Below are 10,116 nucleotides of genomic sequence, written 5' to 3'. Positions count from 1 at the left end.
TCTCTCTCTCTCTCTCTCTCTCTCTCTCTCTCTCTCTCTCACACACACTGCATTCACTCCACCTCTCTACCCCGCCACCCCCCTCTCTGTACAAAAACAAGAACAAACCTGCAGGTATGAAGCAGTGTTTTCAGTGCACTGCTACAGTTTGTACATTTCTAAATTTGAGGTCCAACCAGAAAAACTCTTAGTTCCCATAGAAACATCAATCCCCCCTCTCCGTCCCCTGCCCCCCCCCCCCCCCCCCCACTCTCTCTCTTCATCAGGCAAAGGGCAAGAATCACCTCACAACCACCCTTCAACACACTCACACAAGAAAGATACAAGCACACACATACTGTAGTGTACACAGACACAAACATCCATACATACAGTACATACCTATTGCAGGAAACTACTTTTTTTGCTATAATAGTATTCTAAAAAAATGCATAAATGCACGTGCATGCAGATGCCTCACATCCAGATGCCTCATCTCTCTCTCTCTCTCTCTCTCTCTCTCTCTCTCTCTCTCTCTCTCTCACACACACACACACACACACACACACACACACACACACACACACACACACACACACACACACACACACACACACACACACACACACACACACACACACTCACTCACACACACACACACACACACGCACGCACACACACGCATATATGAGGTGTAAGTGGATCTGTGCATTGTGTATTGTGCACTGTACAGTTATTGTTAACTGTAATATAATGCGTATGCTAATAAACACTTACTCCCTGTGGGAATAATTCATACAGTCAGTCATCTAATAAGCTCTCTAGTCTGAGCTTATAGCTTATAGGCTAATCATCTCAGCCAGAGCTGCTCAAACAGCTAGGGCACTGACTGCTACACTGGAGACCTGTGGTTGTTTGCAGCCCGCGCATGTGTGTGTGTGTGTGTGTGTGTGTCTGTGTGTGTGTGTGTGTGTGTAGGTGTCTGTGTGTGTGTGTGTGTGTGTGTGTGTGTGTAGGTGTCTGTGTGTGTGTGTGTGTGTGTGTGTGTGTGTGTAGGTGTGTCTGTGTGTGTGTGTATGTGTGTGTGTGTGTGTGTGTGTGTGTGTGTGTGTGTGTGTGTGTGTGTGTGTGTGTGTGTGTGTGTGTCCGTGTGTCCGTGTGTCCATGTGTGTGCGTGTCTGCGTCCGTCTGTGTGTCTGTGTGTCCCTGTGTGTGTGTTTGTGTGTGTGTGTGTGTGTGTGTGTGTGTGTGGAGGTGTGAGTCCGTATGTTTGTAGGTGTCCGTGTTTGTATGTCCTCGCCCGTGTTTTTGCGCGTATCCCGCTCACCTGGCAGTGACTTGGCCCACTTGACGGCGGAGATGACCTGCTTGCCGCCCAGGCGGTTGAGCGTGGTCATGAGGCGCGTGGAGGTGTCGGGGATGGTGCTGTCGTAGCCCGAGTACAGCACCTCCGGCTCGATAGCCTTGAGCAGCGACAGCATGGTGGGCGTGAGCGTGGGCATGGACTTGGGCACCAGCGCGCACTGCCGCTCGTCCGGGCGCATGCCGGGGCCTCCCAGGCCGCTCCCCTCCCCGCCGCCGCTCTGCTGCCGCGTCAGCCGGATCAGCTTCTTGTTCTTGCGCGCTGTGGATGGGGGGTGGGGTGGGGTGGATGGAGGGATGAGGAGAGGAGGGAGAGAGGGAGAGATGGAGGAAGAGAGGGAGAGATGGAGGGAGGTAGATAGATGGAGGGGATAGATGAGGAGAGGATGGGTGGACGGAGGTAGAGAGATGGGAGGGGATAGATGAGGAGAGGATGGAGAGAGAGAGAGATGAAGGTGCAATAGGTAGAGAGAGGGAGAGAAGAGAAGTAAAGATGTAAAAGTAAGGGTGCAGAGATGGAGGAAAAGTAAGGATGGAGGGACACAGAGAGAGATAGTAGCGATGGACAGATAGTAAAGATAGGGAGAAGGGAAAAGGATGGGCGGAGAGAGAAAGAGAAAAGAAGATGGAAAGAGCGAGAGAAACAGAAAAGAAAGAAAAAGTTTACACATTATACACCACAAAGAAGACACAAACGTATATGCACAAACTGTACTTAAATGCAGGGGTGCACACAGAAAAAAGGGAAAAGAACAGGTTCAGCAGATGTGTCACAGGGGTCTTGGGATTGGAGACTTGCAAGTTTTGAAGGCTGTACAGTACAACAGCAAGACGATTGCACTGTAGGTGAAGGAGAGGACCATAATGCTTCCGCGGGCGCCCTCCTCCATGCCTGACGTGCCCTTGAGCAAGACATTATAAACTGCACATTGCTGCAGGAGGGCTGACCCTGTGCCTGCATAACTAGGAATGGCTCCGCGTACCAGCATCAGCTAAGTGTAATGTACTGTATGAATGTCATGCAGTTCATGTGGACGTGTACTACATGACACCCATCCCATGCCAACAGGCTTTACTGCAATGGGCCTCTTTGCTAAAACCAAGTGAAAATGTAATGCTCGACACAGCCTTGAAGACTGCATTATTTTCTTGTCTCGTCTCGTCTCGTCTCTTCTCTTCTCTTCTCTTCTCTTCTCTTCTCTTCTCTTCTCTTCCGGTGTTTCCCCTCAGTACTTCATTATTAAGGCACCCGCAACAAACATCTACCACTGTGACTAGGTCCCCAGAAAAGATAAAGATTGTGTGCTGTGAGTGCAATATTTAAACTTGAGTTTTGCATATCATAGTTCAGTGCTGCACAACATAGCCTTTCCCATGGGGATAGTTATGTCTCTGACACCAGCCAACTCCACCACCACTACCTGGATTAAACAAATTCTGGGTGAAACACTATTCTATATGTATTCTATTCTATTCTATTCTATTCTATTCTATTCTATTCTATTCTATTCTATTCTCCACCTATTCTACTCTAATCTATTCTACGCATGCTAAGATTTTCTCTAATCCATTCGTATTGGGTACTCTTTCCAATTTGATCCCACAAAAGCCAAGCTAGTCACAAAATGTCATTCGCATTACGCTCCCAGTCGTGCTAATTGCCGCTTTCAAGTCCCTTTCTGAGTATTAAAGTCTTCTGTTTTCAGAGTAGGAGAGACAGGAGACATTCAAGGACAGGATGTGAAGCTACAACCTTACCTGGCCTTCCTATGTCTTCAGTTTTTTTTAGGTTTTTTTTTGCTAAAATGGTTTAAAATAAGGAAACAAAAAGCACTAGGCAGAGAGAGAGAGAGAGAGAGAGAGAGAGAGAGAGAGAGAGAGAGAGAGAGAGAGAGCGAGAGAGAGAGGGAGAGGGGGACTGATGAGGGGGTTTGGCCATCAAGCCCATCATTTTCTCTGCAGTTTAATTTACTCCGTAAATGTTTCTATGGGAACTAAGAGCTTTTCTGGTAGGACCTCAAATTTAGCAGTGCACCGATGTACCTGTACCACACATGCGTGAGAGTGCGTGTGTGTGTGTGTGTGTGTGTGTTGTACGCAGATGTACGCATGTGTGTACATGTGTTCTTGTGCATATATGTGTGTGAGTGCAGAGAATGAGAGAGAGGGAGAAAGAGTATTTTTGTGTAAGTGTGTTCTAGTGTGATCGTGTTCTTGTGTGTGTGTGTGTGTCAGTGTGTGTGTGTGTGCCAGTGTGTGTGTGTGTGTGTGTGAGAGAGACCCACACCCCTTCTTTTCCAGCACACTCGTTTATCGACTGCTTAATCTGGAGAAGGCTTGAAGGCTCTCATTCAGACAACGTGCTGCCCATCTGTGAAAACTACTGAATCCACCCCCTCCCTCTGCCCCCCTCTCTCTCTGTTGCTCTCTGTACTTATTCTCTCTCTCTTTGTATCCCTCCTTCTTCTCTCTCTTTCTCTCCCTCTCTATCGCTCTCTTCATCCATCTCTCTCTCTCTCCCTCTCTGATTCTCTCTCTCCTTCTCTCTCTTTAAATTTGTCTCTCTTTCTCTCTCTTTGCATCCGTTTCTCTCTCTGTCTCTCTCTTTGCATCGGTCTCGCTCTCTTTCTCTCTCTCTTTCTCTCTCTCTCTCTCTCTCTCTCTCTCTCTCTCTCGCTCTCTCTATCTCTATCTGTCTTTGCATCCGTCTCTCTCTCTCCCTCCCTCTCTGTCTGTGCTTCCATCCATCCCTCCTCCCTCTTTCTTCCCTGATGCGACCATGTGACCACAGCTTCCTTGTGTGCTGTGTGTATATATACAGTGGTGCTCATATGTTTACATACCCCAGCAGAATATACGCTTTCTTGGCGATTTCTCTCAAAATATGAAGGATTACACAAAACCTTTTTTTTCACTCATTGCTAGTGACTAACTTAACATAATTATTAGCAGTATTCTGTGTTTACTCTTTCAAAAGCATGATCACAACCCAAACTACCCAAATGACCCTGTTCAAAAGTTTACATACCCTAGTTTCTGATGCTGAATATGGCCCTGTTTAACATCAGGGACCGCTCTAAATTGTTTGTGGTAGTTGTGGATAAGGCTCTTAATGTTCTCTGATGACAAAACAGCACATTCTTCCTGGCAGAATGGTTGTTTCCTATAATATCTTTGGGTGTCTTGCTGGAACCTCACATTTGAGGTTTCCCCTGAGTGGCTCAAAGATGTTGAGATCAGGAGAGTGAGACGGTCGCACAAAAACTTCATTTTATTCTTTCTGAAGCTAATGACGGGTTGATTTGGCTTTCTGTGCTGAAATATTGTCATGTTGGCATGTCCAAACAATGGACCATGTGCAGATTCAAGGCTGATGAGTGTCAAGTTTCCTCCAGTATTTTTCACGGGGCAATGTATTCATCATTCTGTGAGTATGGACCAAAGTGTAGTGCATTTGTAACTCAAATGTCCCCATGACATCAGTGGTCCATAACCATGTTTCACAGAAGGGATGGTGTAACTTTCATCATAGGCGTTGACTGTTCTCCAAATGGTACTGTTAATAGTGGCTGAAAAAAGTTCCATATTGATCTATTTTTTCCAAATGACTTTGTCACATGCATTCTGATGCTTCTCACTATGCTATTTGGTGTGTCATATGCAAAATAACATGTTTGCATTTTTGTAATAATGGCTTTCTCCTGGCAACCCCCAACAGCCCATCTTTCCTCAAGTGCCTCTTTCCTGTACAGTTTAAAACATTTTTTCATGTTGTCCTACATTTCACCTGAAGTTATTTTTTGGTTGTCCTATGCCTCCTGAACAATTTCCCTTGCAATAATCATTGCAATGCAATGATTCCCTTGCCCATTGGCTTGATTCCAACCAAACCCCTCATATTGCATTTCTGAATTGAAATTCCAACAGTGCCAACATGACAATATTTCGACACAGAAGGCCAAATCAACCAATCATTATCATCAGAAAGAATAAAATGAAGGTTTTTGAGCGACCATCTCACTCTCCTGATCTCAACATCATTGAGCCACTCAGGGGAAACCTCAAATGTGAGGTTCCAGCAAGACACCCAAAGATATTATAGGAAACAACCATTCTGCCAGGAAGAATGTGCTGTTTTGTCATCAGAGAACATTAAGAGCCTTATCTACAACTACCACAAACAATTTAGAGCGGTCCTTGATGTTAAACAGGGCCATATTCAGCATCAGAAACTAGGGTATGTAAACTTTTGAACAGTGTCATTTGGGTAGTTTGGGTTGTGATCATGCTTTTGAAAGAGTAAACGCAGAATATTGCTAATAATTATCTTAAGCCAGTCACTAGCAATGAGTGAAAAAAAAGGTTTTGTGTAATCCGTCATATTTTGTGAGAAATCGCAGAGAAAGCGTATATTCTCTATATGTATAGCCTCTACAAGTCTTCTGTTGTCCAGTCTTGCACTTTAAATGTCTGTATGAGCACTGTCTATGTCCATACTGTCTTAAGTCCATGTATAAGTACTGTCTATGTCTATACTGTCTATGTCCTTACCTAGATTAGTCTATGTCTGTATGGGAAAGCAAGAAATGTAATTTCAAATTCTTTGTATGACCAGTGCATGTAAAGAAATTGACAATAAAACCTACTTGACTTGACTATTCTGCTGGGGTATGTAAACATATGAGCACCACTGTATATGGTGCTGGGTGTATGCTTATGCGCATGCCTCTGCGTCCTGTCAAATATAGTAGCTTCCGTTGACGAGGTCAGTGAGCGGCAGGCGTGCGGGAGAGGGGAAAGGGGACTGGACTGTTGTGTGGAGGCGGGAGCAGAGCGGAGCGGGAACAGGAAGTGAAACGGGGCAGGGTTGCGTTTGCCCGCGAGTCACTGGAGGTCAAGTTCCCTTCCCTCGCGTGTCAAAGGAAGTATTGCAGATTACAGTATATGGCCACAACGCGGTTGGATTTGCTATGCCAACAATAAATGCCCCCATGCAGACTGTACTACACACACATGCACACCACATACCGTACATACACATAGGCGTGCAGACACACACACACACACAGACACACACACAAACAAATGCATGCCCCCACACCCGCACAAGTGCGCACATAGAGTACACATATGTAGGCGTGCACACACAGCTCACAACTGCGAGCACACACAGCTCTGAGCGTGTCTATCTATGACGCATGTGATAAACATGCCAGTCTCATGTGCCTACAATGTCACACTGCAAATCAGGCACGAAGCCTGACTGCATTTGCATATCTAAGCGTAGGTGGGAGTATACGCGCACGCACGCACGCACGCACGCACGCACCTTTTCAGGGAGAACACAAAATTGAGTCTTTTCTCCATATTTTGCATATGTTGACAAACAACATATAGAAAAATATAGGGTTAAAATGAAGTAGGATTGACAATCTCTCCTACTCCCTCTTAAACTGAGATACCACAGAAAATTATCATTTGAAAGTACGTGCATTTTCCAATATAGACATTGACGTAGCAACATGTATGCCTGAGAGTAGCGCATGCGAATGGTTAGCCTACCTTCCAGGTTCATGCCAGCTTGTATACACTTCCTGAAACGGCAGGCTGGACAGTTCTTTCTCCGGATCTTGTCGATGATGCAGTCATTGCGTCCAGCACACAGATAGTTGTGTTGTCCTTTGGGAAGCAGGAGGAGGAGGAGGCAGAGAGGGAACAGCATTAGGATAAAAAGAAAAGTCAAGAGAAAAGTAGGAGCAAAAAACGTGCAATTACTAGTGTCAAAACCAGTTAACCAATACATGTGTTCACCGTGTATGTAAACACGATATTGTGAGGAGGGGCAAGACACTGGCTGAGTTGTGCGCAGTTAGTTTTGCGCAGTCAGGGGAAAACAAAAATGTAGAACCCATGTATACTCATTCCTGAGACTGTGTGTGTGTGTGTGTGTGATGAGAACCCGCCCCCCTCCCTTGATGTTGATGAGGAGCTCAATGAACAATGGCCCCAGAATCAACCCATAATCTACCCCTGTGGTAGACCCTGAACCAGTGCCAGACACAGCTATCGGTGTCCGCTTGTCCACTATTACAAAAATAATCCGCGATTTCTGCATTGCCAAGTGATAACAAACGCCAAAACAAACTGACGGTGACTGATTTGTGGTGCCACGGGGTCAGAGAATGCCTTTCGAAAATAAACCTTGAAATTGCCACTGCTTCAAAAAAAAAAACTAAAAAAAAAGTTATAGTCCTGCAAGCTAGCTTTTCTTCCCAGTTCATATATGCGGACCTTGTCATGCTTCCAGGCCTGAGTCTCTATTCCTGGAGTGCAAAGCAGGAATGGCAGGGTCATGCGAATGAGAGGGGAAAAAAACACTTGGTGGTTCTGCTTAAAGCAATATCATGAAATGGCAATAAAATCAGCAGCACTAGTCACTGCCTGACTCATACCCTTACAACTCTCCAACAAGAAGGTCCACAACGTATACTGTCTCTGTGCCTGCTGTGATTGCATTAAATCCAGTGGCATGCAAAACTATATCTACTATATTTTGGAGACATTGCAAGGACCTGGTACAATGTGGTACAGAAAGATAGGCTTTCAATTTATCAAAACAATTAGCAGTAGCTTCTGAACTCACTGCAAGTATTTCTGCTCGTATAACCACTTGCTTGCACCGTGAAATGAGAGGGAATGTGGTTTCGAGGGCAAAAAAAAGTGAAACGGTGTGTGGCATGCGAGCTAAATTCTATTTGTTCAAGATTGTTAGTCTTTCATATAGGTCGCTTGTCTGTAGCTGCCTGCCTAGTGTTCCGATCTATGGACTTCAGACCCGTGGCAGCCATCCAGAATCAGGGACAGATTATACTTCCGCCTGGGCCAGACAAGAAGAAAGCCCCCCCCATATTCATGGGTGTTGCTAGTTTACAAAACGATTCAGAGTTTCAGGCCCGTTGTGAGAGTCTATGTTGATGGGGTTTTGCGAGGATGTTCCCCAAGAAAATGTGAACATTCCTTTGTTAAAAGCGTAACTTCATTGCAGTATGAGAAAAGGAAATGCAAAGGCTTGGGCTCCAGGGCCCTCTTGATCCATGGGCCCCTGGGCCTGGGCCCTGTAGGACCATGCAAGCAATCTGTCTCTGCCCAGAATCCTTCAGAGTGATCCCGCCTGCTTTTAGCCTGCCACACAACGCTGTGTTAGCAAATCACATCACACTAAACCTCTGGTGCTCTGCTCTATGCTGTCGTACAAAGCAAAAAGACAGTAACTGAGTAAAAGTACTTTCAATTTATTCTTCCAGCCTTAGCAGTTTTAGGTAGATTACAGAAATGTGGCTGTTTTGTTACGCTGCATTATTCTTTGCAGATCGCTAAATTTATTTACTTTTATATTTTGACACTAAAACCATAATGACTTATTTTTCCGACAACAATACAGTTGCTGCCTTTTAGCTTTGTAGGGTAGTATGGACTTCAGACCCGTGGCAGCCACCCAGAATCTTTCAGAGAGATTACGCCTGCCACACAGCACTGTGTTAGCACATCACACTGAACCTCTATCTAATTTGGACATCTTTGGCAGCCTTGTGGCAGCCAGTAAACAACATAGCACAGCGTTCAATGGTTGTTTTGACTTTTTTTAAATTTATTTTTTTTTAAAAGGTGATTGCATTCGTCATTTGAATCTAAACTTTTAAGGGGGACACAGACTGCCTACGTGTTGTGTTTGTGGTTTCTTTCTTGTGTTTTTTTTTTCTTTAATAGCTACTGATTATAAATATTAATAATTCCTTGTCCAATGAAACAGCGATTAAACCTGGAGAGAAAAAAAGGATCTTTCCCTTCAGAAAAAAAGCTCACAGCCTTGGTATTCTAGGCCCATATGTTTCAGGCCTGTATGAGCTGCTAGATACCGTACATCTGGCTAACTGCTGCTTGCAGTATGCTAGGGCAGTGTTTCTCAACCAGGGTGCCGCAGGCCTCCCTCAGGGGTGCCGTGGAAACGTGGCTGATAAATAAATTCTGTAATATAATACATATTTGTCAAAATTAATAATTGAATGCTTAGTCAGTGGAATCTTTCATCTGCCATTTATGCACAATTAAGTAAATTTAGGTCACCCCAGTAAGCTGAAACTTCGAACGTAGGTTGTGTGACGTCTCCAAATGTGTTACTTTTGTAAGCTTGTGTGGTATCGGATGCGATGCCATGTTACGGCTTGTTGGTTTGGGGTGCCTTGAAAGTTTTCATGAATTGAAAGGGTGCCTCGCCTAAACAAAGGTTGAGAAATACTGTGCTAGGGAATAGATTGGCTGACTGACAGAGTATTTCAAACACAAACACACACGCACACGCACACACACACACACACACACACACACACACACACACACACACACACACACACACACACACACATACACACACACACACACACGCACACGCACACCAGGATAGCCACATTTAATGGAAATTTACCCCATGTGATTACGTGACACAGGAAGTGTGTAGGCTACCATTTCCAATGACTTAACTATCTGAATATCATGTATATCTAAAAGGGGTCATGCACACAGACAGTCAGCAGGGCGGCAGTGAGAAGAGGGTGGTCTCGTTGTATTCTCCTCTGCTTTTCACACTGACACGACTGTCCGCATGCGTGGCCAGTCCTGTTAAAAATCTCTCCACAGCATGTATAGCTTAAATGATTCCGCTCTCAAAACGATTTGTAAACAACTGCTGTGTAGCAGAACATGATATATTTGTCCGGG

General features: G+C 45.0%; 1 protein-coding gene across 1 annotated transcript in view; it reads right to left on the bottom strand.

The window, feature by feature from the left end:
- Positions 1–10,116, bottom strand: part of LOC134452680 (glucocorticoid receptor-like) — a 93,393-nt gene that overhangs the window by 9,806 nt on the left and 73,471 nt on the right. Inside the window, exons 5-6 of the mRNA XM_063203187.1 lie at positions 6,904–7,020; positions 1,307–1,603 (exon numbers count right to left, since the gene is read on the bottom strand). Coding sequence (XP_063059257.1) covers positions 1,307–1,603; positions 6,904–7,020 — 414 coding nt within the window. The remainder of the gene's footprint in view (positions 1–1,306; positions 1,604–6,903; positions 7,021–10,116) is intronic.

Source organism: Engraulis encrasicolus, chromosome 7, assembly GCF_034702125.1.
Source record: "Engraulis encrasicolus isolate BLACKSEA-1 chromosome 7, IST_EnEncr_1.0, whole genome shotgun sequence".
Classification (NCBI taxonomy): Eukaryota; Metazoa; Chordata; class Actinopteri; order Clupeiformes; family Engraulidae; genus Engraulis; species Engraulis encrasicolus.
This window is presented reverse-complemented; position numbering and strand designations above follow the sequence as displayed.